The sequence below is a fragment of the Salvelinus namaycush genome, chromosome 8, assembly GCF_016432855.1.
Source record: "Salvelinus namaycush isolate Seneca chromosome 8, SaNama_1.0, whole genome shotgun sequence".
Classification (NCBI taxonomy): domain Eukaryota; kingdom Metazoa; phylum Chordata; class Actinopteri; order Salmoniformes; family Salmonidae; genus Salvelinus; species Salvelinus namaycush.
Window position 1 is genome coordinate 27,682,196 of NC_052314.1, and position 21,227 is coordinate 27,703,422.

At 42.8% G+C, this 21,227-nt stretch overlaps 2 protein-coding genes across 6 annotated transcripts in view; one reads left to right on the top strand and one right to left on the bottom strand.

The window, feature by feature from the left end:
- The window catches only part of LOC120052578 (sec1 family domain-containing protein 2-like), a 174,269-nt gene extending 165,046 nt beyond the window's left edge, over positions 1 to 9,223 (bottom strand). Inside the window, exons 1-2 of the mRNA XM_038999569.1 lie at positions 8,289 to 9,223; positions 7,873 to 8,041 (exon numbers count right to left, since the gene is read on the bottom strand). Of these exons, the coding sequence (XP_038855497.1) occupies positions 7,873 to 8,041; positions 8,289 to 9,102 (983 nt within the window). The 5' untranslated portion in view covers positions 9,103 to 9,223. The remainder of the gene's footprint in view (positions 1 to 7,872; positions 8,042 to 8,288) is intronic.
- Positions 9,224 to 9,673: 450 nt separating this feature from the next.
- The window catches only part of fip1l1a (FIP1 like 1a (S. cerevisiae)), a 48,375-nt gene continuing 36,821 nt past the window's right edge, over positions 9,674 to 21,227 (top strand). For 2 of the 5 annotated variants that reach the window (XM_038999573.1, XM_038999574.1), the window contains exons 1-9: positions 9,674 to 10,064; positions 10,395 to 10,434; positions 12,013 to 12,067; positions 12,274 to 12,380; positions 15,483 to 15,544; positions 15,969 to 16,079; positions 16,211 to 16,338; positions 17,943 to 18,046; positions 20,022 to 20,124. In XM_038999573.1, coding sequence (XP_038855501.1) covers positions 9,998 to 10,064; positions 10,395 to 10,434; positions 12,013 to 12,067; positions 12,274 to 12,380; positions 15,483 to 15,544; positions 15,969 to 16,079; positions 16,211 to 16,338; positions 17,943 to 18,046; positions 20,022 to 20,124 — 777 coding nt within the window. In that variant the 5' untranslated portion in view covers positions 9,674 to 9,997. The remainder of the gene's footprint in view (positions 10,065 to 10,394; positions 10,435 to 12,012; positions 12,068 to 12,273; positions 12,381 to 15,482; positions 15,545 to 15,968; positions 16,080 to 16,210; positions 16,339 to 17,942; positions 18,047 to 20,021; positions 20,125 to 21,227) is intronic. The other 3 variants (XM_038999570.1, XM_038999572.1, XM_038999571.1) reach the window with 2 other exon arrangements.

The window sequence follows — 21,227 nt, forward strand, 5'->3', positions numbered from 1 at the left end:
GGATTCAATCTAGCAACCTTTCGGTTACTAGTCCAACGCTCTAACCACTAGGCTACCTGCCGCCCCGCCCTTTAATGGAAGCCTCTCCAACATAATCCTGGTAGTCAGGCATTCCCCAGGGTAGCTGTCTAGGACCCTTACTTTTTTCAATCTTTACTAATGACCTGCACTGGTTCTAAGTAAAGTCTGTGTGTCTATGTATGCTGATGGCTCAACGCTACACACATCAGCTACCACAGCAAGTGAAATCACTGCAAGACTTAACAAAGCGCTGCAGTCAGTTTCAGAATGGGTGGCAAGAAATAAGTTAGTTCTAAAAAATAAATAAAAAGCATTGTATTTGGGACAAATAATTCACTAAACCTCAACTAAATCTTGTAATGAATAATGTGGAAATTGAGTTGAGGACACTAAACTGCTTGGAGTAACACTGGATTGTAAACTGTCATGGTCAAAACATATTGATGCAACAGTAGTTAAAATTGGGAGAGGTCTGTCCATAATAAAGTGTTGCTCTGCCTTCTTAACAACAAGGCAGTTCCTACAGACCCTAGTTTTGTCGCACCTGGACTACTGTCGTGTGGTCAGATGCCACAAAGAGGGACTTAGGAAAATTACAATAGGCCCAGAACAGGGCAGCACGGCTGGCCCTTAAATGTACACAGAGAGCTAATATTAATAATATGCATGTCAACCTCTCCTGGCTCAAAGTAGAGGAGGGATTGACTTCATCACTACTTGTATTTGTGAGAAGTATTGACATGTTGAATACACCGAGCTGTCTGTTTAAACTACTAGCACACAGCTCAGACACTCATACATGCCCCACAGGACATGCCACCAGAGGTCTCTTCACAGTTCCAAAGTCCAGAACAGACTATGGGAGGCGCAGATTACTACATAGAGCCATTACATGGAACTCTAATCCACATCAAGTAAATTCATGCAAGCATTAAAATCGGATTTTTAAAAAAATACATCAAAATACATCTTATGGAACAACGGGGACTGTGGAGAGACACACACACACAGGCACAGACACATACACACGATAACCTACACACTATACACACATGTACACATGGATTTTGTGTTGTAGATGTGGTAGTAGAGTAGTGGCCTAAGGGCACATAGTTAATGTGTTGTGAAATGTAATTTTTAATAGTATATAACTGCCTTTATTTTGCTGGAACCCAGGAAACAGCTAATGGCAGCAGCTAATGGGGATCCATAATAAATACAGATACAAATAGAGAACTGTGTACTGGTTGTTGGGGTGGGATTGGCGTGGGTGTGGGGGGTCCGTGGGTGGCATTTGAATATGCATTGGATTCGTCATGTCTTAATAATAGGAAGAAGTTTGTTTCAGCGTACTATTGAATATTATGCAAATCCTAAACATTTAAAAGGGCCAATTTGGGTGCAATCAACTAGCTTAATTTCTCAGCGCTCAAATAAAATGTAAAAAAAATAATGTTGCAGGAATGCTAATCTTATCTGTTTCTAACTACAGAAACTTCTGAACAATCTGTGATGGTGAGCGTCATGGCTTGCAGAAGTTACATGGAACTACTCTCTCAACATCACCACATTCAGCCTACTCTCATCAACAAAGAAAGGAACTTTAATACATAGCAAACCTAAATGCATACATGTGTAGGCACACATACACTGAGTGTAGAAAACATTAGGAACACCAGCTCTTTCCATGACAGACTGACCAGGTGAAAGCTATGATCCTTTATTGATGTCACTTGTTAAATCCACTTCAAATCAGTGTAGATGAAGGGGAGGAGACTGGTTAAAGAACAATGTTTAACCCTTCAGACATACACAATGTGCCAGTGAGGGTGAATGAGCAAAACAAAACATTTGCTGTGTGTATCAAGAATGGTCCACCACCCAAAGGACATCCAGCCAACTTGACACAACTGTGGGAAGCATTGAAGTCAACATGGGCCAGCATCCCTGTGGAACGCTTTTGACACCTCCCTTACACATCCGGCTGTGTAAGGGAGTCCCATAGGGCGGCGCACAATTGGCCGAGCGTCGTCCTGGTTTGACCGGGGTAGGCCGTCATTGTAAATGAGAACTTGTTCTTAACTGACTTAGACTCCATGCCCTGACAAATTGAGACTGTTCTGAGGGCAAAAGCGGCTGCAACTCAATAGTAGGAAGGTGTTCCTAATGTTTTGTACACTACATGTATATTATAAACCTCCACACACACTAGACTTGCAGACTGTAGAGAGAATCTGGGCTCCCTCTGGTATGAGCAGGAAAAACACATTTAGAGCCCAGGCTGGTGTTGAAGGTACACTCACACCAGGTCATGAAACATCATACTAATTGCACAGCAAAGTGTGGGGTCCGTTTTGGAAGCTAAAATCAACGACCACCCACAGCAGCCTTAAACATAGTGATGTAAAAAAATATCCTGAATTACAAAAGTGAAATATCAAGCAATAAAATAGCAATTTAGGCCCCAATCTACTGTTTAAAGCTTTAAATACCGGGCTCATAATAAAGCCAAACAAAACACACTCTGGGAGGAACCTCATAATACAGCCAATCATACTGTTTTAGCCTGGCTGGGCCACATAACCAACTAAGCATAAGAATTCATACGGTACCGTATCATATGAACAAGTATATACAGCCAAACTATTAAGACTTGATCCCAAACCTTCCGTCAATTAATCAAAACAGGTGCAGCCCTATGTATCCAGTATAGACGAACACATTTCAACTTTAGACCAACAGATTTTCATTTCACTCCATAGTGTACAAATGTTCTATCAGTGTGTAAAATGGGTCAGGAGCTCCAGGTGCGTTACTTTTTTGTGTCTGGGCTGCGCTTCAATCTCCTAAACAGCTGTGATAAGAGTCAACTGGCCCATCTGCTCTGAGATAGGGAAGGCAATAACGAGCCTGCTGGCCCACATCACACACTCACCCCCTAAAGGCACCAAGGCCCCCGGCTGGAAGATCATCCTATTATTGCTATCTCCACTCCACTCTGTGTGTGTTTCTGTCTGTGTGTGTGTGTGTGTGTGTGTGTGTGTGTGTGTGTGTGTGTGTGTGTGTGTGTGTGTGTGTGTGTGTGTGTGTGTGTGTGTGTGTGAGAGAGAGAGAGAGAGAGAGAGAGAGAAAGCTGATCCCATCCTTACCGACTGCTCTCTGCGATAAGACATTTGGCTCCGAGGCTCTCTGATGAAAGTCTGAATGTAGATAAAGTGATAGCAAAGGATATGATACTCTCTAATACCTTCTAGCACCACCTAAGGTCTGCTGCCCAATCCAGTTCAACACCTTGCAGCCTGACGATGCTGGAGATGGCTGCCGTTTTACGGTCTCCTAACCAAATGTACTATTGTGTGTTTTTTCGCGTTATTTGTAACTTATTTTGTACATAATGTTTCTGCAACTGTCTCTTATGACCGAAAAGAGCTTTTAGATATCAGGACAGCGATTACTCATCCCGTACTGGAATAATATTTTTTCTTTGACAAGTCGGACGCAAAGGATTTACCTCTGACACCCGAAAAGGCCCTCATCCCAGTCAATCGCAGGAGAAAGAGGCGGAGATATCGGGGACGTAGGTCTGGGTACCTTGTAAGGATTAGATGGCGAGTGGGTAATCTACCTTTGCTGTCGGTCCTATTAGCCAATGTACAATCATTGGATAACAAAATAAACAAACTACGAGCATGTATATCCTACCAACGGGACATTAAAAACTGTAAAATCTTATGTTTCACCGAGTCGTGGCTGAACGACGACATGAAAAACATACAGCTGGCGGGATTTACACTTTTTCGGCAGGATGGAACAGCCGCCTCTGGTAAGACAAGGGTGGCGGTCTATGTATCTTTGTAAACAATAGCTGGTGCACGAAATCTAAGGAAGTCTCAAGGTTTTGCTCGCCTAGAGAGAGTATCTCATGATAAGCTGTAGACCACACTACCTATCAAAGAGAGTTTTCATCTATATTCTTCGTAGCTGTCTATTTACCACCATAAACCAATGCTGGCACTAAGACCGCAGACAATGAGCTGTATAAGGCCATAAGCAAACGGGAAAACGCTCATCCAAAGGCGGCGCTCCTAGTGGCCGGGTACTTTAATGCAGGGAAACTTAAATCCGGTTTACCTCATTTCTACCAGCATGTTTAAATGTGCAACCATAGGAAGAGAAAAACTATTCTAGACCACCATTATTCCACACACAGAGATGCGTACAAAGCTCTCCCTCGCCCTCCATTTGGCAAATCTGACCATAATTCTATCATCCTGATTCCAGCTTACAAGCAACAACTAAAGCAGGAAGCACCAATGACTAGGTCAATAATGAAGTGGTCAGATAACGCAGATGCTAAGCTACAGGACTGATTTGCTAGCACAGACTGGAATATGTTCTGGGATTCTTCCGACAGCATTGAGGAGTACACCACATCAGTCACTGGCTTCATCAATAAGTGCATTGATGACGTCGTCCCCAAAGTAACTGTACGTACATACCCCAACCAGAAGCCATGGAATACAGGCAACATCCGCACTGAGCTAAAGAGTAGCACTGCCGCTATGCATCAGCTGTTCTGAACGACTGTGTGATCTCGCCCTCCGTAGCCGATGTGAGCAAGACCGTTCACAAGGCCGCAGGGCCAGACAGATTACCAGGATGTGTACTCCAGAATGCTCTGACCAACTGGCAAGTGTCTTCACTGACATTTTCAACCTGTCCCTGACTGAGTCTGTAATACCAACATGTTTCAAGCAGACCACCATAGTCCCTGTGCCCAAGAACACTAAGGTAACCTGCCTAAATGACTACCGACCCGTAACACTCACGTCTGTAGCCATGACGTGCTTTGAAAGGCTGGTCATGGCTCACATCAACACCATTATCCCAGAAACCATAGACCCACTCCAATTTGCATACCACCCCAACAGATCCACAGATGATGCAATCTCTATTGCACTCTACACTGCACTTTCCCATCTGGACAAAAGGAACACCTATGTGAGAATGCTATTCATTGACTACAGGTTCAGCGTTCAACACCATAGTGCCCTCAAAGCTCATCACTAAGCTAAGGACCCTGGAACTAAACACCTCCCTCTGCAACTGGATTCTAGACTTCCTGATGGGCCGCCCCCAGGTGGTAAGGGTAGGTAACAACACATCTGCCATGCTGATCCTCAACATGAGGGCCCCTCAGGGGTGCGTGCTCAGTCTCCTCCTGTACTCCCTGTTCACTCATGACTACATGGCCAGGCACAACTCCAAAACCATCATTAAGTTTGCCGATGACACAACAGTGGTAGGCCTGATCCCCGACAACGATGAGACAGCCTATAGGGAGGAGGTCAGAGACCTGGCCATGTGGTGCCAGGATATAACTCTCCCTCAGCGTGATCAAGACAAAGGAGATGATTGTGGACTACAGCAAAAGGAGGACCGAGCACAACGGGGCTGTAGTGGTGTCCACATCACCAACAAACTATCATAGTCCAAACACACCAAGACAGTCGTGAAGAGGGCACGACAAAGCCTATTCCGCCTCAGGAGACTGAAAAGATTTGGCATGGGTCCTCAGATCCTCAAAAGGTTCTACAGCTGCACCATCGAGAGCATCCTGAATTGGTTGCATCACTGCCTGGTATGGCAACTGCTTGGCCTCTGACCACAAGGCACTAAAGAGGGTAGTGCGTACAGACCAGTACATCACTGGGGCCAAGCTTCCTGCCATCCAGGACCTCTATACCAGACGGTTTCAGAGGAAGGCCCTAAAAACTGTCAAAGTCTCCAGCCACCCTAGTCATAGACTGTTCTCTCTGCTACCGCATGGCAAGCGGTACTGGAGCACCAAATCTAGGTCCAAAAGGCTTCTTAACAGCTTCTACCCTCAAGCCATAAGACTGCTGAACAGCTAATCAAATGGCTACCCAGACTATTTGCATTCCCCTCCACCCCCTCTTTTACACTGCTGCTACTCTGTTTATTATCTATGCATAGTCACTTTAACTTTACCTACATATTACCTTGACTAACCTGTGCCTCCGCACATTGACTCTGTACCTGTACCTGTACCCCATATATAGCCTCCTACTGTTATTTTACTGCGGCTCTTTAATTATTTTTATTTTTGACTTAACACTTATTTTTCTTAAAAACTGCATTGTTTGTTAAGGGCTTGTAAGTAAGCATTTCACTGTAAGGTCTACCTGTTCTGCACATGTGCAAATATTTTTTTGATTTGAGTTGTCCCTTTCCTAAATCCTCCTTTTTGGTTGTTAGAAAATATAGAAGGATGATTAACCTAGTCATCTCATGTCAGATGACTTTTGACACTGGTCCTCAAGTTTGAAGTAGGCTATATTTTCCAGACTCCATGTAGAGCCTCCCGAACCTCCAAATGATCAACACACTGGATTTGCTAATTGGAGCACACAGATTGAGTTGAGTACATCCACATAGTGAGAGCTCTGTGGGAATGTGCAGGTGCTTGGTATAGCCTACATGCTGCAGACCAAGCCCTTTCTCTTGTGGTCAGTGGGGCCTGTCCTACCCCCTGCTGTGCTAACATTAAATGCTACAGCACCCTCCCTGTCTAAGCTGCTCTTACCCAGCAGAACCAGCAGAACTGTTCCATTAGGACTGAACCTCCCACCCACTCAAACAAGGCCTGTTCCATTCCAGCTCCACCACCCACTGGCCAGGAGCTGGTGCCCACTCAGGCAAACACAAGAGTTAGACACACTGTAGAACAGAGCTGGCCATCTCATAGCCAATGAGAGAATTTTCAGGCAGAGGAAGAGTGGAACACATAACGTTAGGACTAATCCCTGCCATGTACTACAGCCTCACTGCAGGAAGCCAACACATGCATGCCCAATGTCCGGACTTGGAGGCACGCTCCACTGAACCGCTGGTACTTAAAGAGATACTTAAGGATTTTGGCAATGAAGGCCTTTATCTACTTCTGCAGTGTCAGATGAACTCGTGGATACCATTTGTATGTCTCTGAGTGCCGTTTGAAGGAAGTTGCTAACTAGCGCTAGCGCAATTGCTAACTAGCGCTAGCGCAATGACTAGAAGTACACAGTAACTGCTAGCATGCTAGTAGATACCATAGACTTTGAATTATTGCACTAACGCTAGTTAGCATTGGCTTGTGAAACTGACTTCCTTCACACTGGGTGCAGAGACATAAAAAGGTGTTCATGTGTTCATCTGACACTAGGGAAGTAGATAAAGGGCTTCATTGCCAAAATCCCGAAGTATGCCTTTAATGTCAGTCATGTGTTCCCCCATAAATGTAGAGGTAAGGGGGGAGAGGGAGAGATTATGAAAGAGAGAGATAATGACTGACCAAGACTCAGAGAACAATATTAGAGAGAAAGAGAGAAAGAGAGAGGGGAAGAGAGATTCAGCACAACAAGCAACACTGTTTTCACGCTTGTGGGCCAAGAGAAATTAACCTCAACATTAGAAACCTTGTTATACAGTAGACATGATAAATTAGAGCTTGGGTCATAAACATCAGAGCAGAATTACAGTCAGACTAACCCATAACCTTGGACAAAGGAAAGTAAATGGACAGAAACGCCACCAAATCAAACAAAATTCAGCTTAAAATGATGAGAAAATAAGATCAGATACAGCAGCATAATGACTACTGATCAGAAGTGACCTAGGTGAGAAAAACATACAGAACCCATTCTCTAGTCTTCGCCTTTTCTACATTAAACTACAACCCTCTTTAAATCCCCCCAAAAAGTGAACTATCTAACTGAATCATGTGAAATTTGACTTTTCAACAATATTGTAATATTTTGCCTATAACTGTTCCAGCACAGATTTACTCACTGGGTCTGTGCCAGGCAGCCTGGAGCCAGGGTAGGTTGGGAGTCTGGGATGTGCTGCAGGTTAGTGAGCTCCTGCATGTCCACCTGAACATCAGTGGTGTGTCCTGGCAGAGGCTGCAGCACAGTCAAGATCTTCTCCACCAGGCTGTCACCATGGTGACCAGCAGCCCCTGAGGACGAGGACAAACATAGAGAAATGTAAACCAACAACATAGTCCAAGTAAACATAAACTCCTGTGTAAGTGGAATAGAATAGGGACTACGGAAGTGTCACAATAAAATACCCTTTCTGTTAGGAAGGGAGGTGCAGCAAGATTATGTAATTGAGATGTGGGGAAAGTGTGCATGTGTGTTTGACTCTGCTGCATCTTGGTATGTTTATGAAAATCAGAAATTGTACAAGACTGTGACATGCACCTGTTAGATCCAGTGTCCTGTCGATGAAGACGATGGATGCTTTATTGGTGGCAGTCTTTCTGCGGCTTTTTGCTTGAGGATGGTTGGCCAGTTCCCCAGCGATAAGACGGCTCATTGGACCCACTGCAAAGCTCTCCTCCCGGGTGCTGGTGGACTCAAACATGGAATTAACCGCAGAGGCCAGGGTTTTAATTTCAATCTGCAGCTCCGGAGTAAGAGACTGCATGTCAACATCAGTCAAACTGACAAACCTCTTCTTCTCTGTTCGCTTTATATTGATGGTCTTGAGGTCCTGTGGCAACAGCGGGAACAGGTGCGCGAAGGTTGGCGTGAGAAGGAGCTGTGGTGACACCGGAGCGAAGACCACGGGCGCATGTATAACTTCAGCGGTGTAGTTCATGTCTCCCATCCACTCGCTCAGCTTCTCTTCAAACCGCTCGAACACAGGGTTCCCCTCTAATTCAGCAGTGACATTGTTAGCGAAGAGTTGTATAGAGTGGGCTACGGTGGTGAAAACAACACAATACTGAAAGTGACTGAGTCCAATAATGTCTTTGATAATGTCAGCTGTCCTCCCCTTCAGCAGAGTGCTCACCACAAACACAGCCTTTGGTTCGTTTTCACCACCGGCTTCGAAGCTTGAAAACTCTTTTAAATTCCGAGCCCCAGCCTCAAATACACTTGTAGCTCCACCGTTCCAATGAAGACTCTCAGCACACTTGTCGTCCATGAAAACAACAGCTTTCTTTACCTTTGACAACACTTTGTCCCACATCTGACCGGGGAAACACGTAAAGACCTCAATCGGTAACATTTTGAAAATGCAACTGTCGTTTAGACCGACCAAAAATACAAGATTTCTATAAGATTGTCAGGTAGAAGTTATTTCAAAACAACAACACAAACACATGTGAGTCTCTTAATAGTGATGTGGCGTTCCACGTCGCGACAGATACACGTCATCATGCAGCTGCTGCGCCGGTTTCATGTAAGAATGTGTTGCATTTGCTATTTCTTACCCCCTAGCATATGTTATCATTGTCTATTTGTGTACTTCTTGTATGTATACAGACTATTCTACATTATTTAAAAAAAATAAACACTATATATATTTTTTTGCTATTTCTTACAAAACTGAAAGCAAACTAATTAGAGTTTCCTCATAATAGCTGTATACTATCCACACTACACAAAAATACATTTCTTTTTTGAGTAAATTGAAAAAAATAAACCATACATAAATAAAGGTATGCTTGTCATGAGTTCAGAAACAAAGCAAGCTTGTTTGACCCTAACAAATACTGTACTACTTTATATACTTTCAGAAATTGAAACATTGTCTCATGTTCTCGAGGACATACTGACCAATGGTAGAGTCCTGTTTCTTCCGACGTAGATTTACGTCGTGTATAGAAAGGTCCCTATAGAAACGTGTGTGGGTAAATTAAACTGTCACTTTTTTTTTTACCATTAGTTTTTTTTTAACGTATGCTACCGAATACCGATAAGGTGACACGCCGTCCTATTCCGTTATACATTTTTTTTTTAAATACGCGTTATATGTAACAGTTTGACATTTGAATATCTGTTCTGTAAAAATCTCAAGTTTGGCGAAATAACTGGATTTTCAATTTGTTGTCAGTTATTGTATTTGATAGAATATCTGTCAAGTTGTGATTCACAGAAGAAGTGACTGGATTTGGGTAGACATGTCCGCAGAAATGGACAAAGCAACTGACGCAAGCGGGGGCGATGAAGACGAATGGTTATATGGAGGTATGCTAGTCAAAACAGATTTGATGACACTATCTAGCGCATAAATAGTAACATGTTGTCCACTGTTCTGTGTTTAGCAAACTTGAAAGTACGTGAGCTAACAGTTCTGTTAGCTAGAAAGCTAACCACAACACCAGAAACAACACGTGCACCAGTTTACCACGTTGACATCGCAACAGCTGTTAGGGAGTTTTTTTTTTCTCTTGCTAAACCTAAGGAATTATTGAGTTCTGGCATTTACAGTAGATATTTGGAGACTGTCATTTTGTCTGTTTAGGTTTTGAAGTGTGTGTATGATGCAAACATGCTGATGTTTCTTTTCTGTGATAGATGAGAGTGAGGAGAAAGCAGAGGAAGAGGCACCTAATAGGTACGTGACAGGTAAAACACCCACTGTTAAACTGTCTGTTTTACATAGCAGACAGTCACTTGGCTGTCTGTCCTATTCTGTCCTCAATTTACCACTTGCCTAGATCTCATATATGTACTGAGCATTCCTGCAAACCAGACCTACACCAGACTACACTGTTAAATTGTTCCTTTTGTAAAAGACTTATGCCCACATAAATTAGGTGTGTATATACTTGCAGCATAATACAAATATTGGACACACATCCACACATGATTTATTTATACCCATCTTACACACTTTTTTTTGTGGCACTTACACAAATGACACCTGTTCAGCTTTCTACACGAATATACTAATCACGTGTCTATGTTATGCTGTTTGAGATTCACAACGTATAGCCACACTATTCACTCTTAGTCAGCTTGTACTGGTTCTGCAAATCTGTTTTATTGCACTAATGATTCTTGTGTTAAAACCATTTTGACCGTGAGTGATAATTTACGACAGTAAGCAGTGAACTGATTTGAAATAAGATGGGCTAGCAGCAGCTTCATGCCCCATTAGGACCAATTTTTCTTTATTAATGAAGCGTTCAGATTGAATGCACTTTTCACTGCTCAATCATAATCCTTATCTCTGGGTTGTGTGTGTTTGACGCCACTGTGCACGCAACGCCTGAAATATTTTTACATTTACATTTTAGTCATTTAGCAGACGCTCTTATCCAGAGCGACTTACAGTAGAGTGCATACATTTTATTACATTTTTTACATTTTTTACATATTACATTTTACATACTGAGACAAGGATATCCCTACCGGCCAAACCCTCCCTAACCCGGACGACGCTATGCCAATTGTGCGTCGCCCCACGGACCTCCCGGTTGCGGCCGGCTGCGACAGAGCCTGGGCGCGAACCCAGCCCAGCCTGGGCGCGAACCCAGAGACTCTGGTGGCGCAGCTAGCACTGCGATGCAGTGCCCTAGACCACTGCGCCACCCGGGAGGTACCATGCGGCCTGTCAAGTGGAACATTAAGAACAGTTTGGATGCTTGTTAAATCTGTGGCAGGGCAAGCACTTGTTTGTTTGAATGGGGTAAAGTGGATCTAAGCCATCATTAGATAGGGATTCTGATGGTTGCTGCATTGGGCTTCGTTAAAGCATATCGCCTCGGCGTAAATGCAGCATTATTCATCAATTAAGCTACAGTTACTTCACTTACAACACAGCCCTCAGAGAGAGAGAGAGTGTGTGTGTGTCACGCAACATGCCATGGGGAGCACGTTATCTAAATGATATCACATCTATCAAGCTCTGGTTCGCTTAAAGAAATTATGAAGAGAGTTGACCCTTTTCAGAATCAACATGGTCCAGCAGCTCAAAGAGAGACTATTACGTTACGTTAGGGATTCTTCAGGCAATAGGCTGTCATTTTACATGTATCCCTTTATAAGGAAATGTATTTAGTCTGCAGACAAGTGATATCCCTGTTTGCACATCTCTTAACTTTCCCCTTATTGTCTATTCTTCAAATGTTACAAAAGTCTCAGTTTAAGTAGACTTTGTGGTCCTAGTGATGTTGTGTTTTTTTCACAGTGCAAAGGCCCAGCCGACTGCTGAGGAGGTCCATGAGAATGGAGTAGTGAAGCAGGTACCTACTGCTTAGGGTTATGGAGGAGTCAACCTGGGATAAACAACACCCTTCTGAACCTGACTCACCTGTTGGAATGGCAATCCATCATGGAATTCCCTCAGAACCAAACTTTCTACTTGGAATATTCCTCTTTAACTGTGTGTGTGATTCATATAAACATGCTTTTATGAATGTCTATTGTCTTTGTGTTTCTGTAATGTCAGGATACAGGCCAGGAAGATGAAGAAAGTGACAGTGACAGTGAGGATGATGATGACGTGTGTGTAACCATTGGCGATATAAAGACCGGAGGCTCATCTCAGCCTTTCAAGTGAGTATCTAGACAATAGCAAGGTGTTAACCTCTTAGATGTAAGGTCCCCTTTTTTGACCTGCGTGGTTCTTGTACCAGTTTCCACCTACATTTTCGCTTATAAAGCGATCTGTGGATACCGTAGATCGAAATGGCTTGCTTTGAGCGATAGCCCTGGTTCCCACGGACACAATAGTATTTCTGAGCCTGTGTGACGTAGGATGTGAAATCTGAAACCACTTGAAGCTGGGATGTCCCTCCTACCATTTAATTCGCTCTTCCGACTGTCCATCAACACCTGGCTATTTCCTATATTACAGTCACGGACAAAGCACATGCCTTCAATCATTACATCATAGCGCAGCAGGAGAGAGTGGTTTTATCATGGTAGCACATTCAGAGATCGATTTATAGCCATTAATCAAAAATAATTAATAGATTTTAAAAAGCACTTTCTGTTTGTCATAGATGGACAAGATTAATATGAGATGAAAGGCGAGTTCATAACGAGTTAAGGAAGTCAAGCTAGAGCTCCGTGAGACTTTCACAGCAACGTGGGCAGACGTTTTGATCAAGAGACCTTCAGAAAATTATGCAAATGTTCTCTAACACTAAACATACATATGTATTTTACAGTTATAAGGAAGGTGTAATTTTCTAATTTGATTTTGCTATATTTAGAAAGCATATACAGTTGAAGTCGGAAGTTTACATACACTTAGGTTGGAGTCATTAAAACTAAATTTTCAACCACTCCACAAATTTCTTGTTAACAAACTATAGTTTTGGCAAGTCGGTTAGGACATCTACTTTGTGCATGACAAGTAATTTTTCCAACAATTGTTTACAGACACAGTGATTTTATAAGTGAAATAATCTATCAAAATTCCAGTGGGTCAGAAGTTTACGTACACTAGGTTGACTGTGCCTTTAAACAACTTGGAAAATTCCAGAAAATTATGTCATGGCTTTAGAAGCTTCTGATAGGCTAATTGACATAATTTGAGTCAATTGGAGGTGTACCTGTGGATGTATTTCATTGCCTACCTTCAAACTCAGTGCCTCTTTGCTTGACATCATGGAAAAATCAAAAGAAATCAGCCAAGACCTCAGGGGGGAAAAAAGTGTAGACCTCCACAAGTCTGGTTCATCCTTGGGAGCAATTTCCAAACGTTTGAAGGTAACACGTTCATCTGTACAAACAATAGTACGCAAGTATAAACACCATGGGACCACACAGCCGTCTCACCGCTCAGGAAGGAGACACGTTCTGTCTCCTAGAGATGAACGTACTTTGGTGTGAAAAGTGCAAATCAATCCCAGAACAACAGGAAAGGAAACGGGTAAAAAAGTATCTATATCCACAGTAAAATGAGTCCTATATCGATATAACCTGAAAGTCCGCTCAGCAAGGAAGAAGCCACTGCTCCAAAATCGCCATTAAAAAAGCCAGACTACGGTTTGCGACTGCACATGGGGACAAAGATCATACTTTTTGGAGAAATGTCCTGAGGTCTGATGAAACAAAAACAGAACTGTTTAGTCATAATGACCATCATTATGTTTGGAGGAAAAAGGGGGAGGCTTGCAAGCCGAAGAACATCATCCCAACCGTGAAGCACGGGGGTGGCAGCATCATGTTGTGGGGGTGCTTAGCTGCAGGAGGGACTGGTGCACTTCATAAAATAGATGGCATCATGAGAAATGAAAATTATGTGGATATATTGACGCAATATCTCAAGACATCAGTCAGGAAGTTAAAGCTTGGACGCAAATGGATCTTCCAAATGGACAATGACCCCAAGCATACTTCCAAAGTTGTGGCAAAATGGCTTAAGGACAACAAAGTCAAGGTATTGGAGTGGCCATCACAAAGCCCTGACCTCAATCCTATAGAAAATTTGTGGGCAGAACTGAAAATGCATGTGTGAGCAAGGAGGCCTACAAATCTGACTCGGTTACACCAGCTCTGTCAGGAGGAATGGGCCAAAATTCACCCAACTTATTGTGGGAAGCTTGTGGAAGGCTACCTGAAACATTTGACCCAAGTTAAATAATTTAAAGGCAATGTTACCAAATACTAATTGAGAGTATGTAAACTTCTGAGCCACTGGGAATGTGATGAAAGAAATAAAAGCTGAAATAAATGATTCTCTCTACTATTATTCTGGCATTTCACATTCTTACAATAAAGGGGTGATCCTAACTGACCTAAGATGGGGCATTTTTACTTGGATTATATGTCAGGAATTGTGAAAAACTGAGTTTAAATGTATTTGGCTAAGTTGTGTATAAACTTCTGACTTCAACTGTAAGTCATTTCAAGCCTTATTCGTACAGTTTTGTTGAATAGGAAATACATAATGTAAAATATTTTATATTTTCATCATATTTGTACTGGGTTCTCTAGCTTGTGTCCTCAATAGTGACTACTGCTCAACAATTTAACTATTTTTACCAGAAAGGTTTTAACCTTTCTTTGAGTATGCAGCATTACTAGTTATTGTTTATGGCCCTCTCATGATAAATCATTACTTTTGGGGATTACGTAGATTACATTTCTGATGACTTTAGTTACATTTAACTGGTTTTAAATACAACAGTGTGTTACTGTCCTGCAATCTGGATTAGTTTTGATGCTCCAACTTGAGTTGAAAAGAGCATAATATATTAGACCCTGTACATTTTAGGTGGAAAAACCTTTTGTAGAGAGCTTTTTTTCACCTGGCTGTCGGCGCAACTAACATCTATTGCTGTTGCCTCTCTTTTGTCACATCATTTTATGAGTTATGATTCTATGTTACAGAATGCATCTTAGGCAGCATTTTATCTCACCACCCATGTCACTTTCAGGGGTCTTCAAAGCACAGTCCCCGCATGAGTCATGGGCAGCGTTTACACAGGCAGCCCAATTCAGATTTGTTTTTCTTTCAATAATAGTTTTTTTGACCAATCAGTACAGCTCTGAAAAAGAGATGTGAAAAAATCTCATGTGATTGGTCAAAAGAACAATTAGTGAAACCAATGAGTTGGGCTGCCTGTGTAAGTGCAGCATGTCTCTGTGTGTGTGTCCCCTTCTTGTGGTGATGATTTGTGTGTTTTTTCTTCTTTCATTGTGTAGTGCTTTTGGATCCACACCAGTTAATCTCAACATTAAGGCTGCAGGGAGAACACATGCGTCAGGTAAACACCCCTCATCTATTCCTGACTTCTGACCTTAGAAGTGAGTGTACAAAACATTAGGAACACCAGCTCTTTCCATAACGTAGACTGACCAGGTGAATGCTATGATCCCTTATTGATGTAACTTGTTAAATCCACTTCAATCATTGTAGATGAAGGGGAGAAGACAGGTTAAATATGGATTTTTAAGCCTTGAGACAATTGAGACATGGATTGTGTATGTGTGCCATTCAGGTGGTGAATGGGCAAGACAAAATATATAAGTCCATTTGAACGGGTTATGGTAGTAGGTGCCAGGCGCACCGGTTTGAGTGTGTATTATGGTCACTGCATGCGTAGGAACTCATCCAGACCCACATTAATGGTAGTGGTAAGAGTGTGAAGTGAATGTGTCATTGACTGTGTCCTGTCATTTCCGGTGCAGTTGGCCCCAAAGCCAAAGGAGTGGACCTGGATGCACTGGGCAGTGTTAATGGAATCCCTGTGTTGGAGGTCGACATAGAGTCTTTTGAAGAAAAGCCGTGGAGAAAGCCTGGTAAGGGGTGTGTGTGTTGGTTGGTGTGAGGTTATGTCTTTGTGTGTGTTCTGTGCAGGTGTGAGCTCAGGTCTGGCTGATGAATGGTCTGTGACGGGGTCTGTTCAGCTTTCAGTTATGTTTGTGTTTAGGTTCGGACCTCTCGGACTACTTTAACTATGGCTTTAACGAGGACACCTGGAAGACCTACTGTGAGAAACAGAGGAGACTACGCATGGGGTATGAGGGCATGAACCACGGTTCAGCCACTAAAATCATGGTACGATATCATTACTTTTGGACATACAGTGCCTTTAGAAAGTATTCACACCCCTTGGCTTTTTCCACATTTTGTGGTGTTACAGCCGGAATTTAAAATGGACACACAATCTACACACGATGCCCCATAATGCCAACGTGGAATTATGTTCTTAGAAATGTTTACAAATAAATTTTAAATTAAAAGCTGAAATGTCTTGAGTTAATAAGTATTCAACCCTTTTTTGTAATGGCAAGCCTAAAATAAGTAAAGGGAGTAAAAATGAGCTAAGTCATATATAATAAGTTGCATGGACTCATGTTGTGTTCAATAATAGTCTCTTACATGATTTTTAAATGACTACCCCATCTCTGTACCCCACACATACAATTTCTGTAAGATCCCTCAGTCGAGCAGGGAATTTGAAGTACAGGTTCAACCACAAAGACCAGGGAGGTTTTCCAATGTTTCGCAAAGAATGGCACCTATTGTTAGATGTGTCAAATAAAAAAGTTGACATTGAATTTCCCTTTGAGCATGGTGCCGTTATTAATTACACTTTGGATTGTGTATCAATTCACTCAGTTGCCGGAGAGGAAACCGCTCAGGGATTTCACAATGAGGCCAATGGTGAATTTAAAACAGTTACTGAGTTTAATGGCTTTGGTAGGAGTCTGAGGATGGATCAACAACATTGTAGTTACTCCACAATACTAGCATAAATGACTGAGTGAAAAGAAGGAAGCCTGTAAAGAATAAGAGAAATTCCAAAGCAAATACTGCAAAACATTTGGCAAATAAATGTACTTTTTGTCCTGAATACAGAGCGTTATGTTTGAGGTAAATCCAACACAATACGTCACTGAGTATCACTCTTCATTTTTTCAAGCGTGGGGGCTGCATCATGTTATGGGTATGCTTGTCATCGACAAGGACTAGGGAGATTTTTTAGGATAAAAAAATATATGGAATAGACTAAGCACAGGCAAAACCTTAGAGGAAAACAGTCTGCTTGGTTCAGTCTGCTTTCCAGCAGACACTGGGAGACAAATTCACCTTTCAGCAGGACAATTACCTTAAACACAAGGTCAAATATACACTGGCATTTCTTACCAAGATGACATTGAATGTGCCGAAGTGGCCTAGTTACAGTTTTGACTTAAATCGTCTTGAAAATCTATGGCAAGACTTGAAAATGGCTGTCCTAGCAATGATCAACAACCAACTTGACATAGTTTGAATATTTTTTTTATAATGCGCAAATATTATAAAATTGAGGTGTGCTGTGTTCTTAGACTTACCCAGAAAGACTCACAGCTGTAATCGCTGCCGATGGTGATTTTTAACATGTAATGACTCGGGGTTGAATACCTATCTAATCAAGATATATTAGTGGTTTATTTTCTATTAATAAAATAAATTACACAATTCAATTCATTTAATCTCACTTTGTAACACAGCAAAATGTGGAAAAAGCCAAGGGGTGTGAACACTTTCTGAAGGCACTGTAGATATACTGTGATAATCTATAATATTATAAGTGTAAGAATTGTTCCCATTTTAAGAAACATTCTCAGGCTTTGACATTTGTTGAGGCTGTGTGAGTGAGTTGCTCTTCCTCTTAGGTCCACCAGGGACGTTCAGCCCATGGTGATAGGGATGGGGCCCTTTCCTGCTTTAGGTCTGACTATTCCTCCCCCAGCAACCACTACAATTCAGGCTCCTCCAGGTAGGTACCCTGGTCCCCCCTCCCCCTCCCTTTCTACCACTGTGTATGTATCACAGCAGCTGTGGCATAAAGGACCAGACTATGCATGTCTGTGGTAACCACTACCAGCCTAGCTGGTCATCACTGCCACACTTCACTGGTCAGTGTCACCTGGACCCCATCAAGGTGGCCAATTTGTTTATATATTTTTTTATTTCACCTTGATTTAACCAGGTAGGCCAGTTGAGAACAAGTTCTCATTTACAACTGCGACCTGGCAGTCAATGGGTCACGTTTGTATTGGTCAGTGGTACCTGTGTCTGAGGTAATGTTCTTACCAAACACAATGTTACTGAAATGTTACAAGTCATGGAAGCTATGCTAAGTCACTTAACTATTAAGTGGTTTGAAATAAAGGTAGAGGTGCTGCGAGCGTTGCTTAGTTAAAGTGCTCTGTTCCCTCTCTAATGAAGTCCTCATGTGCACCACCTCCCGTCACGTTCCTGTTAACGGCCACCTGTGAAGCGTTGTTTAGCGTTGGGGCAGGCTGAGCCCTGTGGGGGGGCTGCTTTTACCGTGTGAAGACAGAGGCCATGGAATTTGACTGCTCAATTACAGCGGCCAATCATTTACGTGCTTGGGCCCGTAGTAGCAGGCATTAGCAGACTGTTAGTAAATACTCCTCCTCTCCTCTCAGCCCCATGGCCTCATTCTGGTTCCACTCAGGGACCAGGTGCTCTACGCCTCAAGGAGGAGTGATGGACTATTACAAACACACACACACACACACACCCACCCCTCCTCTCCCTCTCTCTCTCTCTCGCCCTCTCTCACTCTAGCTGTCTCTCTCTCTTTCACACGCTCTTTCACTCTAGCTGTCCTCTCTTTCACACACGCTCTCTCACTTTAGCTCTGGCTCTTTCCCTCTCCCCTCAGCTACACTCTCGCTCACTTGCTTCCTCCAATCCTGTCTATTGTGAGTTTTAGCATGGCTCATGTCAGGTTGGTCCAGACTACAGACAGGGGGACAAGGGTGACTAAGATGAGCCACTTAATTAAAGGTCCGTCTCTATATAATGCCCCCTCCTCCTCCTTGCTCCCTCAGCAAGGTTCCCACAGTGGAGGTCATATGATTCTAAGCATTATTCAGCCAGGGGGAAAGCAGGAAGTCAGAGCATGACAAATACACACGGCATTGTGCAAAGGATAAAGTGTTAAACGAGGTCCCACACTACACTACAGACCATCTCTCTCACTCTATTGAGCTGTGAGAACGCTGGCAGCTCCAGAAGGGGGAAAGTGGAAACTTGATGCTTGGTTGAAGGAGCACGTATTTTATTCTTTCCACATTCTCTAGATGACTGTGTCCAGCCTAAGGGAGGCTGTTGGTGGAATGGGGTTATTGTAGACCTTTCTTGTTACATACAACTGTCATTTTAAGTTGCGATGTGTGTGTCAGCTTCCAGGGCTAAGCTGCTTTGTTTTCTATTTATCTGATATTCTGGTGTTTTTAGAGGCCAGAGAGAGGGACAGAGCGAGGGGGCATTAGTGAGACTGTAGCTCATAGCATCACATCGGGCTGCTGCTTGATGCAGTTTTTATGCTTTCCTCTTGTAATGTTTACTTTAGATTAAGTCCTAGTGACAGAAAGGGGTTAGTGTCCCATCTGTGTTTGGGGATGGGGATGGGGGGGGGGGTGTTTTGGGGAAGTGTTGTTAGCAGAGTGCAGTGAGAGGATGACCCAGATAAGGAAGGTCATGAATTAATGGGCCTGGAGGATGGTGATGGGGTCACAGGCATTTATATAAGTCTTCTACATCTGTAGTTTATGGGATTTGAAGGCAAAAGGCCATACCCAGGTCACATCCTGAAATGTCTCTGCATTTTATAACTTGACAAAAACAAGAGATATGCATACTTGTTATACATGCTCCATGCACAGATACCAGTTGTATTATGTATTCTGTATGTTTACTCTGTGTTCTGCGCTGGTCAGTAGAAAGCCAAGCGGCACCATTGATGTTATTGGGGGACAAACTGGTACCATCAGCCGGGTAGAGGGACGAAGACGTCACAATATAGAAGGAAATAACATCCAGGTAATATGTCTGTTTTAATGTGATATTCTAAATACACCCTGGGTGTTTCTCAATATACATACTATCGTGCGCCGCACTCTCATGCTCAAGTCTATTCTCCGAGGGCGTTCTCTTGAGTACGTTCTTGTGAGGACAAGTGTGGAGAACACATAAAATATTGATTTGAGAAGCACTCTCACTTCCCCCTATAGTATGACCTCACCCTGCACCTCCCCATTCATTCACTTCCAGCCAGGACAATGGCAATAGAGACCAAACAAGTTTATACACTAAGCAAACGTTTTACTTCATACTTATGAGCTAGCTGTATGGGAATCGTAATAATCTAGCTAGCCAGCTAGTTTAACAGGTAGAAAGACGAAAAACAAGTGTTATGCTAGGTATATGGCTAGCTGTCTATTCTTTGTGGGTAGATAGCTACTAATTCTAAGTTGTTAGCCATATTACATTTCTATGTGCTTTGACAGTGGGTATTGTAGGCAGGTAAACGAGCCACAAATGGACACGGTATGTATTTATTAACGTACCAAGATAAAATATTGTATTCAGGCAACATATTAGTTGAATGGGCAACATCTCTTGCATCAGATCAAATAATGTTCATGTTCATTTTTACACGGTTGGGTCATATTCCTGTGCATACTCTGAAGCTTGCATCGATGCATGCTTCAAAATACACCACATCACCAAAAGTATGTGGACACCCCTTCAAATTAGTGGATTCGGCCATTTCAGCCACACCCGTTGCTGACAGGCGTATAAAATCGAGCACACAGCCATGCAATATCCAGAGACAAATGTTGGCAGTAGAATGGCCTTACTGAAGAACTCCGTGACTTTCAATGTGGCACCGTCATAGGAAGCCACCTTTCCAACGAGTCAGTTTGTCAAATTTCTTCACTCCTTGATCTGCCCCGGTCAAAAAGTAAGCGCTGTTATTGTGAAGTGGAAACATCTAGGAGCATCAACGGCTCAGCCACGAAGTGGTAGGCCACACAAGCTTACAGAACAGGACTGCCGAGTGCTTAAGTGCGTAGCGTGTAAAAAATTGTCTGTCCTCGGTTGCAACACTCACTACCGAGGTCCACTACCGAGTTCCAGTG